The 24184-nt window shown below is 41.0% G+C and overlaps 1 protein-coding gene across 1 annotated transcript in view; it reads left to right on the top strand.

The window, feature by feature from the left end:
- The window catches only part of LOC311004390 (ephrin type-A receptor 6-like), a gene marked incomplete at both ends in the record, with an annotated part of 173912 nt that overhangs the window by 10572 nt on the left and 139156 nt on the right, over positions 1–24184 (top strand). The window contains one exon of the mRNA XM_083996441.1: positions 490–554. Coding sequence (XP_083852567.1) covers positions 490–554 — 65 coding nt within the window. The remainder of the gene's footprint in view (positions 1–489; positions 555–24184) is intronic.

The following is a 24184-nucleotide window of genomic DNA, read 5'->3' as shown; positions in this document are numbered from 1 at the left end:
GGGAGAAGCAATATCAGAGCTCCATTTAAGATACATGGAAAAACTGTCTTGATTAATATTTGGCAGAATGAACCACGTAATTGAACGGCACATAAAACAGTGTTGAAGACAGAATTATCCCTGATTATAGCTCATGAACAGTCTCAGTCATAGGCTGAAGAGGAGCACATTGTTGTGAGTGAGATTGAAGGAAAGCTGTGGGTGGGAGCGAGGGATGGCAGGTAAGGGAATGGACTGTTGACAGCAATCTGACTGCAATCCATCAGTCCCTAAATTGTGTTGCAAGGAGCAAAAAATGTTGCTCTCACTGTATACCCTGCCATACACATAAATATTCATCCAAGAAACTCATTTCTGTTAATATAAGAAATGTCTAAATGAACACATTTATGACTGATATTTCAATTTCCAGGCTGAAAATAGGACTTTTTGTGTGTTGACAGATTGCTAATGGTTGTATTTTCCCTTCTCCTCCTTTTCCCATTTCAGTTGTGCTGCTGGATACGACGTCTGTGCTAGGAGAGCTTGGATGGAAGACGTATCCCATAAATGGGGTAAGAAGGGCAACTCTTCTCCTGATTATATTTCTCTTGGCCTTACTGTCCCGTGTTCAAATTATATGGCAATTGCTACATTCATTAGATCAATTAGTCTATTTTCTTCAGAGCTCTCTGTTGACGTGGGAACTGTATACTGTAACTTGTGGACAGATAATCAGTCAAACGAGTTGGAAGCTCCCCATTAAATGTTCTCTCACTCTCACTATTAATTATTGTCCCACTGGAGTCACTAGAGAGCTACAGAAAGCTGTCTGTCCAGGATAGAAATACAATTATATATGACATTTGATACCTGTATTTTTCTATTTGTCTGCACATACATTTTACATCATTAAAATAACAACCATTGCAATTGGTTATATTGATCCAATCCAATGCCAAACCACTGCAGTAAGTTTCACATCAGCCAGGTCTTCATCTTTAAGAGTAAAACAAAGCTTACATACCACAGAAAATGAATGTTCGAGTCTCCATTTTAACTCCAGTTGCCTCTCAGTTGCTTGAGAAACATTGACTACATGAACTGCTCCATATTCTGTATTTTTGTCAGTGCCCTAAAAGGGGTATTTTCATTTTGCTCTGGCAGTAAGTGCCTGCAGTCCAGCTGAAAATCAGAGAAACAGCCAAACTGAAGGTGCCTTGGCATCATAAAATATAGATGTGCTGACAACAAATAACGTCCTCAGATCAAGACCTTCATGTTTTGATCTCTGTGCTGTCAGAGTACCTGAGGGACGGATTGAAAACGTCTTCTTGTTGTATGCAATAAGCAGGCAGAAGTGGCTGACTTCCACTTCCTTGTTCATATTCACTGTGACAGTCTTGTCTCCCTATTAAAGCAGAAGTAAGCGATCCGGTCGTTTTGGCTAATGCTGCGTTCCAGGCAGGCTTTTGAAACCGTAAATTACAGCTTCAAGTCACAACTTACGACTTTGTAGCGTTCCAGGCAACCCACTCGTGTTTTTCCGACCTGTTTTACCTGTGAAAGTCACTATAACGGCCACTCGTAACTTCCGACCCGTGAACTCGTACCAGATCGAACTGGTACGACTTCACAGGTCGTAAAAACACGAGTTACGAGTTGCCTTGAACGCACCATAACAGTCCTCGTCCCTACGTCACCACATTCACGCGCATTCCTTGGCTGCACACACAGCCCTTCATGCCGTTCTCTCTCCTCATTGGATAAAAATTGTAGGATACGAGAAAAGTTTTCTCCTCGGCTCAGAGCAGAGCAGAGTGACTGACAGCAGGGTTTCCCGCAGCGCTTTCCTGTTAAGGCGGCCGCCTTAACAACAAAGAGCTGCCGCCTAAACTAACGTCTTAAAAAAAATAAAAATGTAGCGATATTCGCCGCCGCCGCCCAGCCCCCCCCCCCCCCCCCCCCCCGTCGGACGAGCGCCTACACACATACACACCACAGAGAAGCGCGCATGCATAACAGCAGCGCGCGTGGCGAAACTAACACATTTTCTGGGGGAAACACTGGACAGACCTGTGTTTCGGTCCAAACACTCTATGTAAGTGAATTGCTGTTTCGGATCAATCATTTATGAGTCATTCTATTTTTTATTAAAGTAATCGGTTACTCAAGTAAGACCAGGTTGGGTTACTTGGTTAGAAAACTACTCAAAATGCCCATGCTTAATTTGGTCCATGTTTGACTGTATTTCATCCCCATTTTCCTAGAATATAAGGGCTCCCCATCAGTGATTTCTTGTTGAGAAAATGCCTGGGGTGTTAAAAGTTCTTTCATATAGCACCTTTCAAAATGTCAAGTATAAAGTGCTTTGCTTAATGAGGTAACTGCTTGTATTTGAAGTTCTCACCTGTGTCATATCCTATCAGTTGGGATCTCTCATGACAGCTTTTTTGTCTTGATGTAATACAGTAGTGATTTACAGCCGATAACCCTTGGAAGCCAATTGACATTTTTTATTTTGTGTAAGTCTGTAAGTCGGTGTCTCTAGACATCTTACAATACATTTGGACATACAAAACAGACAACAGTTGACAATAAATGATAAAGCTTTTCCAAGTTATCCCAGTTATGGAATTTCAGGGCAGCTCATTGTTAAAATATCACAATGAATAATGAAGTTACTGCCATAACCAGCCACTGTAAAAGCTCAGGGCTCATTTTTTAATACTTTCACTGGCAGTTGATAAGAACTCAGAAAAAGGGTAAAGATGGCACATTAGTTAGCTGAAAACAAACCTTGAAATTGGTACTTAATCTGAGTTTGACATTATTAATAATGACTTTATTAAAAATAAATGTTATCATATGAAAGATATGAAGAAAAAAAAAAAAGATTGACCAAGAGATAGGCTAATAAAGATCACAAAAATAAAATCAGCTGATGTCTGTGGTATAGGTGACAGTAAATGGATTGAGGTTGTGTTTCAGTCAGCTGTATCATACATTTCTTTTATTTTTCAAACTGATGTGTTTCTGCATCCTCCTCCTATCTGTGCTCTCTGTGGGTTTTGACTTTAAATGATCCTCAGCTGGAGGATCCCTTAGGTCCTCCCCCCTTCTCTGTCTCTCTATCTCTTTCTGCGCGGCCCTCTGTGGCCCATATCAGGGTTATGGAGGTGATTACATCATGTAGGTCGTGGTGACAGCCGCCCACAGCGTTGAGGAAGAGGAGAGAGGGAGGCTGCTGCCTCCATGATTAAGCTGTCAGGCCTCTCCCCTCCTCACTCATCCACTATCCTCCGATTTACCATTAATATTTAAGGCATCGAGGTGAGAGGGCCTGAGGGAAGGTGTGAAGATCTGGGGAGGTAAAATAGTTTAAATCCCCCTCACTACCTGGGAGCCAGCAAGAGGAAGTCAATCCCCGCCATATTAGACACAGCCTGGTATCAGGCCGATACAGCAGCTCCCCATGTAGCTGCCTATCAGAGCCGCACACTAGTTGTGGATATAAACTCCTGCCTGTCTGTCAGTCCTGCCTAGTGCACACCTTCAAATAATTTTGTATGCAGTTACTCCTCCAACATGATTACCTGATGATGAATCTGGCAGGAATGTAGCTGGTTGTATATGCAATTGAAGTTCAAGTGGAAATTGAGTTGTGTTTTTTAAATATATATATTTTATTAAAAGCCAGTAAACACCTTGTAACCAGGCTACAATGTGTAGATTAATAATAGGGGAGGGTTAACTAGATGGTCTGCCAGCACTGTTGCAGGACACTATATTTCCATGGGAACTGTATCCCAATATACGCCTCACATCTGTGTGGTCACTTGAACAACATGGGTCTCAGGGTTGTTTTGGCCATCAACATGACCAGTAACAACATGGCAAGCAGGAATGAGTTAGTTCCATGCAGCTATTGCTCTTCTAACAGCATCAAAAATTATGTCATCACCTTTTCTTGATCAAGTAGCAACCACGTACCTGCTTCTATTAGAATGTAAATGAAGCTGAATACAGCCTCCATGACAGCACTCTGGTGGCTGAGTGGGCTGCTCTGCAATTGCCACCTCGCTGAACTTTCAGCTAATCCTAAAATGGACAAAGATGAGGGGCTGCTTGAGGAGCCCAGACTTTGGTGAATGCTGGTTTGGGGCAACAGTGCGCTCACTTAGCTGTCACTCAACGAGGCACATCCTCAACCATGCAGAACATTTTTGGTACTGTACCAGGTTGTAAATAGAATTATTTATCGGGTAAAGTTAGACATTTCAACATGGGGGATGGGGATTTAGTCGTTTTTGGAGCCACACTCAAGTGGAAGAAGAAGAAGTGCAGTTTTTTAATACTTATGGGTTGGCTTTGTTTTTTAGACATGGAGGCTGCTGCTTGTTTTCTACCAATTACATTAAGGACAAGTCACCCAGTGTGATGGTTCAAAGAGGAGGAAAGGTGAGGTAGTTAGGTGGAGAATGAAAAATTATTATTAAGGCCATTGGCACAAATGCAGATAAATGCTACAAAATAAGCCACATGCCAGTAAGGGACCAGGTTAGTCAATCTAAATGGCTTTCAGCAGTGTCACGCATTGGCCAATGAGCTAAATGTTTTATGTTTCTTGCATCTTTGTCAAGGAATTTTTTCTTAATAATGCAAATATAAGACATTTAATTAAGTAGTTGAAAATGGCAAACCCTAACAATAGACATTATTGTAATTTGTGACAGCTTTCATCCTAGATGCATAATTAGTCTTTTACCTGTGATATCCAGAAAAAGAGGTTGGCTATATGAACAGTGTGGTGTTTTTTGTCAAGATAAAGGCATGTGATGGCAGCAGATTCTTGGCCTGAAATATAGTTACAGTATGACAGAGGACAGATGATAAGTAGGATTACAATATGCACCTGCCCCTTCCACCTCTCTCAGTATCCTTGCACAGGTCTCTCACTTGGCTCCTGTTCAGCTATCTTATGACCCTCTTGGGAGGCTCCTTTGTTTCATACACACACACACACACACACACACACACACACACACACACACACACACACACACACACACACACACACACACACACACACACACACACACACACACACACACACACACACACACACACACACACACACACACCCTGATATAGCATTCCACTGCTGTAACTCAAACTTGTGAGATATAGTTGTTCACGTACACCCACCAAAATTGAAGCACAATATGATATTTCTTGAGAGAAAGTTAACACATAAAAGTTTACCACAGTCCTCTTCTTCACAATACTGTCTTACTACACATGGCCTTTTTATTGACACATCTTAACTCTTGCTACATCTTCTCTGTTCTGTGACTTCCAATGCTCATCTCAATTTTAGAGATGTTCTGTTGTGGTAGATGGTACAGACATCTGTCTGTCTGTCCAGGTAGTGAAATGGCAACACAGAGCTGTAAATTCCTGGCAATGGGCACATAATGTATGTGATTATCACTGGGAATACTTTTAATTATAGAAAGACGGAGACACTTCAATCAATTAATTGATTGGGCTTGGACTCTCCATCCCTGGAATGCATTTCCCTGTAGGTTTGCATTCAAGGCATCTCCAGCTCAGTGGAAAGCTGTAAACAGATGTTTACACACTGTAAACACAACCATACGTCTTGGTCATGCCCTGCCTTCAGTGCAAGGTGCCCTTTGATTATTTTATACCTGCTCTCCCTGGAAAGTAAATAGACCTGTTTCAATCAGCCTGCAAGGGAAACCATGCAAGAAGGGCTGTTGTTATGTTTATTAATGATTTAACGGAATGTGGGAATATCCTCCCAGTTAGAAAAGACATTCACCCTCAAAGGTTTCACTCGTTAGATTTGTGCATATTGAACAAGAATCGATCTGTACCACATCTTTCAAGGACTTCAAGGTCTGCAAACTTTTCCCTTTAGCAGAAGATAATTGTGTGTTTGAGAATGCCAAAGGCAAACAGATACTTTAAAAGAAAAGATGCTGGGAGGTTTGTTTTTTCATGAGGGAAAGATTTGTGTCTCTATTCTCAGTCTTTCCCTCCATGTTCTGAGATGTGGAATAGTGATGATGAACAGGGTGTCAGAGGGGTGAATGAGAGAGGGAGAGAGACGGAGGGAGGAGAAGGGAAAGAGGGTTGAATTGGCGTCTGCATGCAGCCACAATAAGCTCCACTCGGAATGGGCAGACACACTGCTGAAATATGCATGAGTCATTTCCCAGTGGTGGGTGGTTGAGGGGGGTGTGGGGTAGGGGTGAGGCAAAGGGAGACGCACATAGTTATTAAATTACATGAAACAGCTTTAAGGGATTAAGAATTCCTAATGTTGTCTTTTTTGCTTTCACTCATTGACACTATAATGACAACCGAGAGCAAGCCGGCCTGACAAAGATGAAGATATTTGATATTTACCAATAGGGTAAATAAAGGTGAGGGAAGAATCCTATTTTTATCTATTATCAGGTTCCAAGCAGCCAATAAGTCACATCTACTGGGGGCGTAAACACAGTGTTACGTAAGTACAGCGCCAGCACATTGGTTTACTGCTGCTGGAACTCTGCTCAGTCAAATATTAGGCTGCGCAACCTCGATAACTCACAATTGTTTAGCTCAGAGCAAGACATTTGTCTCAGAGTGTGTGTAGACAGTTGCATTTGTAAAGAATCCAGCAAATGTGCATTAATTTGCTGCTGCAAACATCTCCAACAAATTTGCTACTTACTACTGCAGTGCAGCAATGTTTTTGACCCGTTTTCAGCAGGAAGTGACAAATTGGCTCAGTGACAGGATGGAGAAGTCACAAAGTATTCGGAAAAAGACTATCACATTGTTTTGTGGAATTTGTTGACAGTAGGAAAATACAGAAGAATACAAGATGTCTTTATTAGGGTCCAGAGTTAAAAATCCCGACTGGTGCCTTCAATTACAGCTTCAGTACAAAAGTGTCAGTATCGGCCTTTAAAGACCCCACTTTTACCCATTCAGCTTTGGATGCCAAATTGTTTGTGTAGCTCCATCATGCAGCATCCCACTGTGCTATTTTGTGATAGTGCACCATGATAACACCCAGCTTTTGTTGTTATTCCCAGATACAACAAGAGTTAGCTCTGGCAGCCTCTAATCGACAAAAAGTCCTCAGAACAAATCGGTCTGTCAGTTTTGAGAAAAGTTTTCAGAGGATTGCTGTCAGATTTAGCCTTTGTGTTTGGAGGACGGCAGTGACAGACAGAATTGAAATGAGAGAAAAATTGAGAAAAAAGACATATAGAAATAGATAGGTGGCCATGTCAGCGAGTGATTGGATAGAATTTGTGAGAGTGAAAATGAATAAAATGACTAGCACGAATTCAAGTGCTCACACCCTGAGGAAGGCATTTGCCAACCCTCTCAAGCCTCCTTTCTCTCCCCCAATACTAATCCCTAATCTTTTTATTGCAATATTTAACCACAGTAATTGATTGCAACTACATGACCTAAGGCTTATCTCAAAGCACTTCCTCCATCGCTAATACTATTAGCGTTGACAGTGAGACTGAACAACAGAGTGGAGGAGGAGAGAGAGGAAAATCTGTATGTCAGTGTCCTTCATAGCTCAGATAAACTTCTCTAAGGCGTGCTGCTGAGTGATGGCCGGCAGTGCTGTGAGAGAGAGGAAAAAAAGGGAATAAGCCAGAATCACTCAACTTCTCCCCATGGAGGCTCTAATATAAAAAAGGTATGATGATTTAGCACACCAGTGTTCGGCTCAGGGACCTCTGCCATAACCGGGCTTAAGCAGTGCCGGGGGATTCCTTAATTGGCTTGTTTCTTGTCAGGGACACACCGAGGCCGATATCTAATGCGCTCCCACTCGGCATCTCGCTGACAGCAGAACATATCCTGACAGCTTTTTGGGCTAACCCTCACCGTGTGAGGAATGCAGTGAAGCTGAGTTAGAGAAAGAGCAGGAGAGAACTAACGGATGGATGCAAATTTAAAAGAAAATTTTAAAAAACACAGAGGGAAGGAAGAGTGAGGAGGTTATTAGCACCCAGCTGAACACAGGGGCTGAATACATAAATATGATAAGGATTGGCAACTAAGAAAAACAGAATATGTGGTTTCTGTGAGACAGAGTTTAGACACATGCTTATTTTCATGAGTGAAAAGCTCTGGACATCTTCGTTTCATGTGGTCATGTTTCAAATGCAAAACGGCAAATAGTGTAGTCTAAGTAAGAACACTTATCAACAAGGTTGTACTTTGATTAAAAAAACACAACAGTGGCAACATTCAATTTTAATAGCCTTTCAATACATTTGCAGACCGTGTTAGAAGTATTTAAGGTTAGGTTATTTTTTGACACAACCCAGCTGGGAGTAGACTAGTGAAGAAGAGACATTACATGTTGCTTGGAAATGAAAATCAACTTGATGTCAAAACCTAACATTGCCCACCTGACTTTGTGACATTTGGCTTTTCATATGTAAGAGATAAAACATGAGACGTTTGATCTGTAGTAACAGTGGCCTTAGAAGTTGTCTTGATATTGAATTTATTGAATCACAACCTAAATTCAACCAAATATCAACATTTAATTGAAGACATCGATGTACCTGAAAGGAAAGCTCACAAGCAGCATGTTGGCTGAGAGTTGTCAGTTACAGTACCACCATCATTTGTCGTGCACAGTCTGACTGTAAGACAGTGCTATGTCGTGCTGCTATTTGACTATGCAGTGAAGGAGTGGGAAACAAAATGCAAAAAAGCCATGGTTATTGCCAGAGCTGTGTTCTGATAACACTGTGCATGGTTGGGTTCTGATCGATGGCTCCATTTTAAGATTCTGTTTACGTCTGATAAAATGCCCATACATGCAATGTACAAAAAAAGTAGCAGGTTTCTTTTTGCTGACACTGAACTTCACCTTTGCCGACTGAAATGATAAATGAAGCCAGTGGCAGATTGTATCAGCTGTGGTTAAGTAACCTCTCTGCAGTTCAGCTTGCCTCACGTAGTTAGTATGCTTTCTTTAAGTCAGTGTCAGATAGAGATCACTTATTAATTAGAGAAACACCACTCCACCTCTTTGACTGTGCTTTTGCGTGTCGTGGCAAGTGGATCAAGGATGTCTGTGGTGAAATGATAAGATGATCACTGTACCACAATTCTGTATTTCAAGTCAAGTCAATATTTATAAAGCTCAATATCACATATAGGGTTTAATCAGCATGTCAGCTCATCTCTGTTGACAGTTGACACATTTTGTGCTTGCATTCAACCTTCCACTCACCCATCTCAGAAATGTTCACACGTATTTGACATTTTCCAGTTAAACTTTCATACACATTATATCAATATTTGAAGTTTCTTTGCATAAAGGTACATTGTGTAGGAATTGCTCCCATCTAGCGTAGCGGTTGTATATCGCAAGCAACTCAATAGTATTTTTCATGCTGCATTCACGTGAAATTGGGCAGGCGACAGCCGCTGCATGTAACGGCATAAACAAGCCTCTATGTAAACAAGTGGTCCGTCAGCACGAGGCAAAACAATACATGTGACAGTATGTTGTCATAGCGATGTCGTATTGTTTAACTGATCCACGTTTTACCGGCTTTCTCCCGACTTCTGTGACTAAAATGACATCTGGTTTGTTACCGATGGCCGTCTGTCCGACTGCACTTGAATGCAGCATCAGTGTAACGCTCCATTCCTCCTCACTGCACCGCGGTGACTTTTCACAGACACCACCTCGACCTGAGCCGACGGCTCCGGTGTCTCCGATTTCTGTGGTTTCCTACCGTCACGCTGCCACTGAACGTAAAAACATGGCGACATGACATGTCAGCCACCACCGAGCTTACCCGCTCCATGTATATATGATATGAACGGCAAATTCAGAGCTTACCAGAACACTTTAGTTTGTTGATTGGCGTGATTACTGATTATTGATGAAAAACATATTTTTGAATGAAATAATCGATTTTTGTGAATAGATAACAGGAATGTCCCTTTATAGATCTGAATCAGGACCTTCAGTAGGCTATCAGTATTATTGTAAAATATAAATGGGCTACACCTGTTCTAAGGTGTCAGATACACATTTAATCAAATTTATATCTAATGCTATTTATACAATTTTCAGGCTGTGAGTGATATTATTAAAGTATGTGTCGTGTTTGCAAATTAATAAAATAAATGTTCATTATACCTTAAATGTGTCTTAAATAATCATTATTCCTCCAGCCTGGGAAAGAGGCATATTCATTTTGGAGTGTCAGTACAAAGTACATAACATTTCGATAGCGCCTTGATAAAACTTCTCCAGATTTGGCACAACAGTTCTCTACAAATGAGCAATAAAGTGAGTCACATCAGAGTAGGATTTTATTTATTACTCTGAAGTGAACAAAGTTTACTGAGCAAGAAATAAAAGGGAACCTCTCTCTCTCTCTGTCTCTCTCTCTCTGTCTCTGTCTCTGTCTCTAATTGTCCTTCTCTGTCGACCCTGCCTTTGCCCTCTATTCCTCCTCCTGTCCTCCTCTCTCTGCCCTATGTCTCTATATCTGTCTTCACCCTCTCCTTCAGTGGCGACCTGTCTCCACTCTCCTTTTACTCCTCCCTCACTCCATCTTACCTTTCCTGCATATTGACGTTGGTGCACTGGAAAGGAAAAACTGTGTGTGTGATTGGTTTTAAAAAGAAAGAAAAAACTCTAGCTCTAAATGCTTTGCCAAAAGGAGAACAACCAAGTTAAAAGATGAAGGAAGGTAGCGACAGAGGGACAGCATGAGGTTAAAACTGGAAAACCATTAATTTTTTATAGGTTGTTGGACTTGCATTTATATGCAGGAAAGTCAGCATTCAAGCAGTCCTGTGTTGGCACCAACAAGCAGATAATCACAAGGTAATTCATTATCAGAGAGAGGGGGGCTCACATTCTTTCATAGTGCATCATAAACTATAGTCTGAAGTACTATAGTACTCAAGTTTTTCTGTAGATCCATTCAGAATTGGTGCTAGAAACATGTCGTCTTTAGTCTGATCCTGCAATTCTATTTGGTGGTGGTCAAGTTGCATGTACTGTAGAAGGAAACTTGGTTTGTTAGAACATAAAAAGGAGATCAGAAAAGTGTTTCAGGTTATGTACAGTAAGTGCAGTCAGTGAAGTAGCAAGGTTCTGCTCATCCAGGAATTGACTTTCAGCAAGGTACACTCACTGCAATAAGCAGTGACCTACACAGCCACACACAGCCACAGCAACAGACACCCCAGAGTTTGCACCTTGACAGTTCGGTTTCTCTTACTCACTCTCTCACACGCACACTGCACCCACATAGTGAACTTGCATGCACAGACAAAGGCATGCACATACAGATTTGTTTCCCCACTCATCACCTGCTCCTTTATGTCCTGCTCTATGCGCACACACAGGCACAAGTACTGACACATCACGCACTATTGCACACATTCTCATGCGCACTCCGAAAGAATTGTTAGGTGGCCCAGTTAGAGGGAACCTGCCCAAGGTCGCAGTGCTTTATCTCCAGTAGGCTGTTTACTCCTGTCTGTTTCACTTGACTTGCATCAGAAAAATATATTACAGTGACACTGACGCATGTCTGCCATATTCCAAACCTCAGCCTCAACTCTGCACTAATGTATTTATTGCAGAGGCAACAGATTGATCATTGCCCCTAAAATACAGCACATAGCATTAGGGGTGTGTATTGGCAAGGACCTCACGATACGATACGTATCACGATACTTGGGTCACGATACGATATATTGCAATATATTGCGATATCCAAATTGTGCGATATATTGCGATATTACATAGTTCGCTGAAAAACTAAGAATGTATTATGCATCTTAAAATCCGAGTTGTAGGCCTATATTTACATTAAATGATAGTAGTAATTCATCACCAAATGAAAACTTTAACATCTGTGTTTTCTAATAAGACAAACTTCTCAGTCTGTTTACCTCACTTCAATCTTTTGTATTGATATGCATCTGACAAATTGTTTGTATTTCATACTAGTTCAAATTAATTAAATACAAACATGTAGATTGCTGCACTACTACAAGTAAAAATAAAATTAAATATGTAGTTTTACATTTAAATAAAAATGTTACATTGAAAATGAAATAACCTTATTATCTGAGGTAAGCCGGTGCATATTCTCATTTGCCCACTTACTTATTATCTGAGACTGACATAACCTGCTGTATATTTACACTCCTGCGCTTCCACGTCCTGTCTGGCAATAAAGGCTGCAGTCACACAGACTGCAGTCACACACAGACACTGGGAGTGAGAGACACTCGTCCGTCACACAAACACAACAAACAGCTGTGGATTTCCCCGTGTGCTGAGCAGTGAGCGGAACCTACCGCGGCATCTCGCACCACAACAACACCAGCTCCCGTTAGCTTAGCGGCTAGCGGAGCCTGTCGGCTCTACAGTCTATGGTCAGCTCTGTAGCATTAGCTCCTCCAGCTGGGCTGCAGCGCTCGCGGTGCTCCGGTTCTACCTGGTTTCCGTGACAACGTGAACACAGCGGCTCCTCCGCTACGCTGAGAAGCTGTGAACAGTCTGCAGTAATCCGTGTTGTTGACGAGGGAGCGGACGCTTGGTGGCATGAGTGCAGGCGCTGTTAGCGTGTGTGGATTAGCATGTAGCTCGGCACAGACGCAGCCTGGCTTGCCCCGTCTAGGTGATCTGACAAGCCGCCTGAGGTGACGCCTCAGTGGGGTTGCACCAGGTGCAGCCCCGGTCTCTCCTGGTCCTTCACGGCGTAGAAAGCCGAGCTCATCCGGCACACTGCACTGGGGTTTGCTTTGCAACGGACGAGTATCAGTCGGTGTCGGTCGCGCTGTGGCACATTCTACACTTTATAAAACATGTGCAGCATATGTTTGATTTAAACAATGATGGGGCTTTCCTGATCTCTTCCTCTGATGCCTCCAACAACGCCATCTACTGGGCTGAACAAGCAACTACTACTTTAGTACCAAAAAAAATAAATTCACCTTTTTTTTTCATCTCAATTTATATAATAAAATATCGATACTTGGCGTCCTTGTATCGATACAGTATCGCCGTTCAAAATATCGCGATATTGTGCCGTATCGATATTTTCTTACACCCCTACATAGCATGCAATAGCACCCGATTTTGGCAAAAAAAACTTATGTGTTTATTGCATTGATTTTAATTGTTTTAAGAGATTTGGGTTTGTCCATATTCAGTGTTAAATTGTGGGCCTGATGCTTGTCACAGTTAGTTGATTGTGGAGCTGTGGATTTGCAGATGCATTGTAGCCTGCTATTTTTACCTTGTATTTAAAACCAGTCTTCTGTGTCAAAATATTATAATGCCTTTAAGCCCTGAAAAGCTCTGTGTACATAATCCCGCTAAATGACATGTTGCCTTTATAGCATTGCTGACATTTGAGATGTCTGAGAGGAGAAATCATTTCCGTGTGCCGTGGGAAGACTTAGTAATCAGTAATATTACTTGAACCAGAAACCTCTGCTGAAACTTGCCTTTGAGCCAAATGCACATAATATTTAAATAACATCACATAAAACTACATATTATGTCGTTTTTTGTAATCGTATTTTGAGTTGCTATTTATTAGCTTTGTTTTCTAATCTTTCAAACTTCAAAATCTGGTCACATGTGAACAGCAAATCCGTGTAAGAAATCAGTCTCCTGTTCATCGTCACTGGATCAGTGCTCTGAACTACAACTTGCTTTTGCCTTGTAGAGTGACACATAGTACACAAATCTGATTTCAACTTTGAAAGATACTAACAGATTTAAATTCTGTATTAGAAAATGATCTTCTTCAGGAAGGTAGCCTGGCTCTTTCAATCAACAGTTGAACATCTTTCTTTGTCACCCAGATTATGTGTGGTTGATTCAAACAGGATTTTTCTTTGGAGCTGTCTATATAGTTTTGTAATAGCTTTGTGCCTAGCAGAGCAATCGCAGTGCTCCATCAAGCTCTGACATATCCATTTGTCACACTCTCTGTGGTCAGATAGAAAACCGAGGGAAGATGCACACATGCAAGCACACGCACACAAAAGCACACACACTGAGATGTAACTCAAGGAAATGTGTCCCAGCATATGGTGTTATTGTATTTTGATCTTGAAACACAACAAAATGCATCTTCACCGGTGTTATGGTTTGGATATGGACATGTCAGTGAGCTGTTGAAACAGACAGTGATGAATGTCTAATCTGACACTTGGAAATGGAAAAGAAAATGTTTCAAACAGAGATTGATCAACTCAGAGTTGACATTTTACCCGATCTCAGATCAATGGAGTCAGTGACATAACAAACTAAAATGGAAAATACATAATCAGGAGTAGAACTACAAGAGGTCAGTGTTCATTGGGACATTTGTAAATGCTTGCATACATATCACCTAATGACTGAAATGATTCCTCTGGTATTGGTCACCGCGTTTTCCTCATTTTTGCCTACAATATTTTGGTCATATAAAAGCCAAGCATTAAAGGAGAAACCCAAAGCTACCATGAAATTAACCATACATATGATCAAATAAAAAGTAAAACAATTAAAAGTATTTGTTTAGTAGATTTTCCCATTTACTACCTATTTATTGCAGGATGGTATTCTTACCAGCTTGGAGGGGAGCTCAGACTTTTCTAACACTCGCTGTTAATTTTCTGAACAGTTTTTTCTTTTTACATAAATGCACAAAGCAGAGGCCACAAAATGTGTTACTTTGGCACAGTGATTATAAAGATGACACATCTCAATTAAGCCGAAATGCTATAGAGACAGGGTTTGGAGCCATCGTCTGCACAGCAGTGATCAGGGAGTGAAGCTGTCTGACTGAGGTCCCACCCATGCACCCACCAGACCCACCTGCAAGTCAATCACAGCTGTCAATCATGCCAGGCTTCATGGGGAACATTTTTATTTGATATTTACTTTTTTGTTTGACCCATGTCCCATCAGCAAACATGGAAAGGTTGGAGTTTATGATATATATGGCAGCCAGGACCAGTGGGGGGTTGAGATGTCATGGCCTCACTTTTGGGGAGCTGTCATATTGTCCATCTTTATATAAAGTCATTGCTTTGGCCCAGTTCCAGTGTCCAGTCCTGAGCACTCAACCCTCACAGACGTGTCACCTGTGTGATCAATGAATGCAGAGATTGCTCAAAACTCTGTTTGAGGGATGGGAGAGCACATTGTGAAAACACACTACTCAGACTGAGACATATTTGTGGCCAGCAGTCATTTTACATAAATGCTGTTTTTTTTTTGTTATTTATTATGATAGGGTCAATGCAGTTTGACATAGTTTTAAAACAGGGTTTAATGCTCGTGTGTTTGATACATGTGTTTGATTCTTGAGTGTGTCAGAGAGTCCATAGCCATTGCCAATTCTCGATTTCAGTCTCTCTAGTTTGACTTTTTCATGTGTCATGGCCTTAAAACAAACAGCAAAACAGTCTAAGGACCTTAAACAGCCTTCCCTTTTTAAACACTGGGGGTGTATTATTCATGCAGATAATTCGCACATCAATATTTTTTCAAACGCTGGTTTTCATCTTGAGTCCTTTCACACAGACAGTGAATGTGTTGCAGCGAAAATGCAACAAAATATTAGTTATGTGTTGGTTAGCTATATTTTCCGGAGCTTTTGCTCAGCGACTAAACGCATCAACTCGTGTTGCGTGGAAAGGAGGTACGTCACAACACTACACAACAACAATGGTGGACCTACTAATCACCTGGGTCTCACCACCCGGTCTTGTCTGACATGGGGACACAAACAGTACAAAGACAATGAAATGAAGAACAATGTGTGGCGAATATTCTACATTTTCTTGTCTTTTATTTCACATCCCTGGTGTGTAAAGGCCTCTAGACAGCAGACGGTGAAGAGATGACGGGGAAGAGGGATGGGAAACGACATGCACTAAAGGTCCTTGGCCAGACCTGATTGTGCGGTTCATTCTCAACACCTTAACCTCTAAGTCACAAGGACACTTCTTCATTGCTCTTTTAACCACACAGCACTACACACTGTGGGTTATTCCCCTGAGCAAAGTCTGAAGGATTATGATTGTGAACCTATACAGAAAGTGAGCATAAATGTTAGAAGAAGTTAACCAGTGACACACCAAGCACTGGTTGATTTCACAGTAGGACAGATGTGAACCATTGTGACTTTGGGGCATGCATGTCACTGAGACAGAGTGGCCAAGGAATATTGTAAGGCTACATTTTAGGTTATAGAAAGAAAATTTGATTATATGTAGGCCTATTTCACCAACCACTGGTACACATTCTTCTCAACATTATTTGGGTCAGTCAGAGGTCGAAATGTAAATTGGAAAACAACAACAACAAAAAACGTGGTTACCTACCCTATATTTACCATTAATCTGCTGAAACATTGAAGGCAGCATCGTTCATAGGGATAATGGCCTCATAATATGCCAAAGTGTGTGAAACTTCCCTCCCTTTGCACTGCTATCTACCATCTCTCTCCCACCAATCAGTCCCCTCCGTCATCACACATTGTTGTGTCTCAGCAGGAGTTCATACAATAAGGATGACCACAATCCATCTCTGTTACACATAGATTACACCCTTTACATCCCCTGATGCAGCTGCATCAGTACACCGTTGAAGGCAGAGAAGGTCATGTATCCTGTCATGCTGAAAATTGAAATGGGCCCCATACATATTCAGAAAGTCAAATGGTTTCCAATGGGTTCAAATAATTTGCATCCATATTCATAGCATATGTCTAGCCCAGCCTTATGATCAGAGAGAGACAGAAAGAGATGTGCCAGTTTGCAGGGTTGACATTTGATATTAGAACCGATTTCTCTTTATAGCTGAGTAGCGTTTACACATTCCTATGTAAAACTGCTGCTGGGGCATGCAGAGAACCATCCATTTCAGCTCATTCAATCTGAGAATAAGCCACCACTCACCTCCCCAAACCCCTGAATCCCAATTCAAGCTGGTGAAGGGTGTGGATGGATTGTAGTTCTGCTCCATGTAGTAACAAAATGCTGGTGTAGAAGATTAATCACAACACTGCAGGACAAAACCTCATCCTTTCTACCCCCCCCCCCCCCCCCCCCCTCTCCTTTTCTCCCTGTCACCCCTGGTATCAATTTACTAAACCCCAAATGATGGCAGAGTCCCTGTATTTAATATCATTTGTCTCCTAGACTTTCAAAACTCACTTATAAACTACATATCTGGGGAGAAAGTAAAGCAAGGATAGATCACCTGAAAATATATACAGTAATTGTGACTTGGGCTTTGCAATGCATCATTGAATGGATGTCACCACATCATCAACTTAGAGGGCATACATTTATTGAATGAGCTACTAGTATCAAGTGTTTGAAACATTTAGAAGCTCTGGGAGGGTTTGATTATCACAGTCATAGTACTGTAGCTTATCATATTCAACCCTATTAATGTGATTCTTTGTCCTAACAGCCACAAAACTCTCTATACTGCAGTCAAACATTGTATTATAATAATAATAATATATCTTATTTGCCAAGGCAGCACTGAAGTGGAAAACATGCCAATAATTCAAAAGTTACCATTCCCTCTGAGTGTGTGTTTGTTTCTCATTTATATTCTTGTATTTCTTCAAGGAAATGGAGTTAGAGCTGTGATAGAGGAGAGGCGGGGTCACTTGGCTGAAATTCATTCCCTGAAGCTTCACAGTTTATCCTCTCTGTCTCCTTTACAAGTAGAGACAGAGGGACGGGAGAGAGAAACATCTTGTTTTCTTCTCACCTCTTGGGTCTTACCTCAATCTAAATCTTAGATCCTGGATAAGAGGGTGGATGGGGGCATTTGAGGTCAGAAGATGGTGCCTCCAAGAGGGATATGGTTTCATTGGAGATGAATGTTTTGTCTGGCAAGCTCCCTAAAATGCACTTAACATTTTATACAAATTCTGAGTATACTGAAAGCCATGCTTCACCACACGCTTTCTCAGTCTATCTCTCTGCTGCTTTCTCTGTCCTAATTGATCGAGCAGCCCAGGCAATCCCGTATTGTCTGCACTCATTTCCAGTCAGGCTTGTTTAAGCATTACAGACTGGAGTCATATGGCTTTGTGAAGGGGAAGATGTCTCCTAGTGTTACCAGAAAGGCAGGCGGATAGACCGGCAGACATGGGTGAGAGACAGCAAACGCACTAACTTAAAAACCCAGAAGACTAACCTGAAACAATGCTGTGCACGCTGAGAGCAGCTTTGCAGAGTCTTAATGGATATTTGTGCTGAGGTTTACTATGCACCTGTGTCCATACAACTGCTGTCTTTTAAAGTTGCTATTTTAATATTTAATTTGAATCTTCTACCAAGTGCTAAGTGTATGTTCATAGGCCCTACAAATATGTTAGTGCACATCATACCTCATCTGTTTACCCAAGAAAACTATACTTTTTTTTAAACCCCCAGTAATAAAGGTTTCTATAGATCAATAATGGTTATCAAATGCATGACACACCCATCCAACTACCCCACAGAAAGCCCATGGTTGGTAATGGGGAGCTGCTTTCATTAAGAACGTTCAACAAGCCTGATTGGCTTCTTTTCTGGTGGCTTGTTTTTCCTCTAACTAAGCCAATTACATCACTCGCTCCAACCCTTTTTATTAAACAGCTTGAGCACAGGAAAAAAAACTGCCATGCTTCCCTCCATTCCATTTTCTGTTAAACTATTTAACACAAGTAATTGGTTCTGGGCAGCATGTTGCAGTGGCTGCCTTTCAGCAAGATGGTCCTTTGTTCCAGTGTGCTGGAGAGCAGTGGCTTACCTGTGTGGAGTTTCTCTGTTTCACCCATGTTTGCAGGTTAGGTAAATTTGGAACTGTTAGGTGTCATTATGTGTGATAGTTGGTTTCTGTATGTGCCAGCCTCGTGATTGGTTGCTCATGTTAACTGTTTTTCTAACACTAACACAGTCAAAGTTAAGGTTGACTACATAGTGTTGCTTGTTTATTTAAAAGCAGGCTATGTGATCATGTGGCAGCGCCAACACTAAAAATTCTCATAGATTAATTTTTTATTGTCAACGTAATCGATTATGTCGACTAATCGTTGCAGCCCTACTTTCTTGTAATGCTTAAAACCATCTATTGAGTTTCTCCCCAAGGCTTTGCATAAAAAGTCTCTAAAACATGATTTGCTGTTGAATGCTAATTATAGGATGTTACCAGGTATTTGCAAAGGCAGCCAAAGCTCCAGTCTCTCTGAAAAGGACAGTAATTATTTGCAAGACAGCAAAAGGTCACTTGTCAGGAAAATATATAAGATTGATCTCTTAGAAGTCGCTCCTCTTTTTATCAGTGTCAAAAAGGGGAAAACAACAACAACAAATGACACCATCATCATAATCAGAATATCAGTTGACTAAAGGCTACAGGATAATCGGGACGATTTTTGTCCGATGTCCCCCTTACAATCAAAGCCAGCAAAGACCCGATTATCTGATGTTTGCAAACAATCGTGTCTGAGTTTCTTGTGGCATGGGGTGTGTTAAGAGTGATTTTGTCTGGTCCGATCCACTCAGACGGCGTTGGAAGGAGAGAACGTAAATAATGAACGTGTTTAATATTTGCGACTAGAAATCCTGTAGTGTGTGGGGTGTTCCGAGCAGAGCCGAGCACGCACATGTGTAATGTCACGTGTACCGGACCAACAGCCAATCAAGACGTGAGCTGAGTCAGCTGACTGACTTTTATTTACCTGTTGCCATGGTGACTCTGGTATCAGGGCCAGAGTGCACAGTGCCTACTGTACCTGTGTGTGGACATGAAAAAAAACACTGTCCTTATGACAGTAGAATGGGAAAATGGGGGGGAGATAAAGTCAAATACTGTGAAACTGATATGATTTTGAAAAAAAAAACCTTGATATGAAAATGTGGTCCTTCCACCCAGCCCTAAGTTCAATTCAAATAGTGAAACTCATATTATTATTCTTATTAATAGCTGTTCAAGCAACATACACACACACCCCACGATGGCATTGTGTATGGGCGATCTCCCAGGGGGCGATTAAGGTGATCTGAAAATGTCAAGTTCATCCAACTCTCGATGGAAATTACCAACATAAAATGTCCATTAATATGTACCTCTCATTCTTGAAAAATAAATCAATTTAAAATATCATTATTATTATTATTATTATTATTATTATTATTATTATTACACAGGCTGAAATATTGTGAAAATGTTCACTATTGTTACCTAATGGTGTCACACTCTAATGAGCTAATTAACTCAACACGCCTGCAAAAGTTTCCTGAGCCTTTAAATGGTCTCTTCGTCTGGTTTGGTAAATGTATGGCATATCATTAGTTTTTTCAACTTTTTTTGCCTTTTTTACTTTTTATGAGGTATCACAGGCTTAAATTAAGTTCCACCAACTTCAGCCTCAAGTAATGCAGTGAGGTTAAGTTTAAAGCATCCATTTGGAAATTCCCTACTGAGGATCCTCTCAATTTATTTTTAAAATTCAGCTCTCAAGCACAAGTATTACAGTACACTCACATACACACACATTGTTGCATCCAATCAGCTCCCTTACCTCTTGTCCGCTGTCTTACTGTCTCGTGGAGCCTTTGCAGTTTGTCATACCCATTCCCCATCCTCTTGATATCGTTGTGTCATTTCTTCATTTTCACTACCCCTCTCTCTCCCTCTGCCTCACCCAACCCCCTCATCTCTCTGTCTCTCTGACAGCCTCTTCTTAACAGAGAGCAGCAGACTGTGAAAACAGGCAAGAGGCATGTGTCGTGGGTGTGTTTGTGTGCATTTCATCCTGTATGTCTGCAGAGGGGAGACAGTGTAATTAACTAAATGAAACATTAGAATTGAAGTGATATTTATGATGTAACTCCAGATAACGCAGCTATTTTATTATTTCACTTTGATCATTACTCATCCTCTCATCATGCTGCTGCCTTAGGGTGCACTCAAATCTTCATTCAAGGGCTTTCAGTTGGAAACAGCAGTATAGCTTTTTTGTCTTGGGGGGGTGGAGGTCCGTTCTGTGGGGGCAGGGGGCTCCATACTATATAGACGTATAAGGAGGGAAAAACGACTCTGCTTTGATTTTATTCTGAAAGACAAACACATCCGCGATTCTGCGCCCTCGAAGCCTGCATCGCATTCATGTGATTGGTTTTTGAGGGTGAGCGCTGGTATTTAAAAATCAGATGGCAGAGGGAGAATAGCGCAGTTTGGTTGACCCGCAGTTTCTTACTGGGTGCTTCGGGTGGAGGGCTCCAACTGTTTTGGACTAGTCAGACCAACAGGTCCGCTCGGACAGGAAATCTAGGAGCCATCACGGTGGGGGTGGGGGTGGGGTGGGGGGGGCAGTAGGGGAAACACTGAACAGTCATCAAATGTTTTTTTAATCAGTCAAGTATATTGAGATGCTGCTGCATTGACAGGATGTCAGTGTGTTTGGTAATTCATTGTAGAATGAGTTTTTGGACAGATTGAATTGAACATGTAATACATCACATACATGTTAGAAACTACATAACCTTTACTAAAAACAGTTGTTATAGTCTCTCCATTCTCTTGGCTACAACGATCACATCTAATTGTGTCCTTTGTAAATCTCTAACATTACTTGATGGAAGAACATTACTGCAACTCAATCAATACAATATTGTTTTTCAGTGCAGATTTCATGTGTGGCAGACCAATAAAGAAGACTTGTATTTAATTGAACAGGGACTGAGAAAAGTAAGAGAGAATGAGATAGTGGTGACCTTTTCTGCAGTTTAAAATGCCACAGTTGTCTTTATCATTGACTCCAGTGTTTGATGGCAGTTTCGGCTCTTGCTTTTGAGTCATCAGTTTGGAGCACTGATCTGAAGATATACGCCCTCCAAAATAAGAGTTTTTGAAAGGTCTCTTTATTAGTTCTGGGCATGCAGATGAGTCTCAGAGAAACCTCTTCTATTTTTAAGGACCCATAATAAATAATACATTATTCATAAAAAATATTTAACACTTGCAATTTCCCCACAATATCGTTTGTCTATTTATTTATTTGTTTGTTTGTTAACAGTGAGCGTTTTTAGAGTATAAAACAAGAATGACTCGACATTGAATTAATGTCCTAGCCAGACTATATTTGTGTGCGTCTGTAGAGGATGCTTTCTTCTACCTGGGTGACCTGGTCTTATCTAAGCTGTGGTTGAACCCTGCTACCTCACCCACTGGCAAAGTCTGTGTGTGGGTTCGTTGTAACACTGTGTGCAGCCGTCACTGTGATCTCACATCAGTCAGAGGCTGCTGAGCCACACATTGACATTCCAGCCTGCCTGCCTGCCTGCCTGCCTCTCTGGCAAAAATAGATATGTAAAACGACAAGCTCTTTTCCCCCGTTTTCCCACGCATAGTTTGTCTGAGCTTGGTGGGGAAAAAAAGAAAGGTCTCTGCTCAGTGTCAGCTCAGATGAGAAAGAGTCAGCATGTGTGGAGGGGACTGACATATCACCGTTTAGGCAAATGAGGTGGAGGAGAATACGGTGAAAGGAGACAAGGTTCATGCCCTCAACCAGTGTTGATACTGAAAGTAGACAGAGTTCTGTTGCCGTGTCGATTTTGAAGCTGCTGATAGATAGTATTTTTGCCAGCAAGATACTGAACATGCTGTATCTTCATCATAACTTGAGATTTAAAGGGAATTCAGTTTTTGTTACCCTGTGGGGTCTAAGAAAAACTGTTCCATACTTGATTTGATAAACAACATTACACACTCTTACCTGACGTTGTTTATTACATTAAATTAACCAGGCAATTAACAGGGATTTTGCTAAAACAAAACAAAGTAAAGGGTCTCAGCACACCTGAAGATGCAGGTGCGTAGGAGGAGGGCATAACCCAAAATATGCCTGATGAAGGTCACAGTTGTGACCGAAACGTTGCTTTAATAAATTAATTGAGAGTGAGACAGTGTGCGGGAGCTTCTTCTGAACTCGCTAAAACAAAACAAAAACAAATTTCTTTTATTTCAATGGATCGAGTATACAGTAGTTTTTGTCTCGTTTATGTTAATATGACAGCCTAACTATTTACAGCTATTAAGTAAATGAAGTAGCCTATGGCCTATGAACAGCGCCACTCTCCATTGCAGCTACATTGTGGTCAAACGTGTAATTATTAGGGCTGGGACGATATGCTTTTCTCCCGATTCGATTCTTCTACGATTTTTTTGATGGCGATTCGATTTAAATTGCGATTCTACGATATTGCCGATTCTCTCGATTTTTAGTCTGCATTTTTAACATTTATCTGCACACAAATACTGTAGGAGCCTATAAATTAACATACTCCATTATAAAGTGAACTTAAACCCTTTTCAAAGCCTGTACTCTCTGTATGTAAAAGAGGCTAACAAATACACATTGCACAATATTTAAAAAAATAAAAAAAAAAAAAAAAAAAAAAAAAAAATCGATTTAAAAATCTTCAAAAAAGATATCGCGATATCTATGTGAATCGATTTTTTCTCCCACCCCTAGTAATTATCCCAAAATCTTTTGAGCTGCATTTCAGTACTATGTTTCCACCTAGTGGCTACAGTGTGACCTACAATTTCACGCAATCACGCTTTCCGTGAGTGAAACGTCTATTTGAAACTAGTAACCACTGTAAGTATCTGGCAGACTGTCTTAACATATCAAACAAACAGAATCTATAACCTGAAGATAGTGCTACATAGATCAACATCAAGAGATCATCAAAGTTGCTGATGTATCCAGATGTCTGGGAACCCCTGGGCTAATTTACATATTTTGTAGGTTTTTGATGTGAAAAGAAGCAAGTACAAGCCCTGCAGCAACATAAAAAATTCAGTTCTAATGTCAAATCTTAATGCACAATATTTTTTTTATTTTGTGACCTTGAAAAGTTATGAATCATGGCAGGAACAAAAGTTTGGGACCATACTTGGTATTCAATAAAAACTCCTAAAGGGGATATCAATATGTCTAACAAAAACAAGTAGACATTTCACTAAAAAATAATCAGTGTTAAGGCACAGGTGGCACTGTCAGGAAAGTTAGAAGATCTGCAGTCTTCAGGGTGTATTGTCTCGGCACTGTGCATGTCAGTGCAAGTTTACATG

The sequence above is a fragment of the Trachurus trachurus genome, assembly GCF_905171665.1.
Source record: "Trachurus trachurus genome assembly, chromosome: 21".
NCBI lineage: Eukaryota > Metazoa > Chordata > Actinopteri > Carangiformes > Carangidae > Trachurus > Trachurus trachurus.
This window is presented reverse-complemented; position numbering and strand designations above follow the sequence as displayed.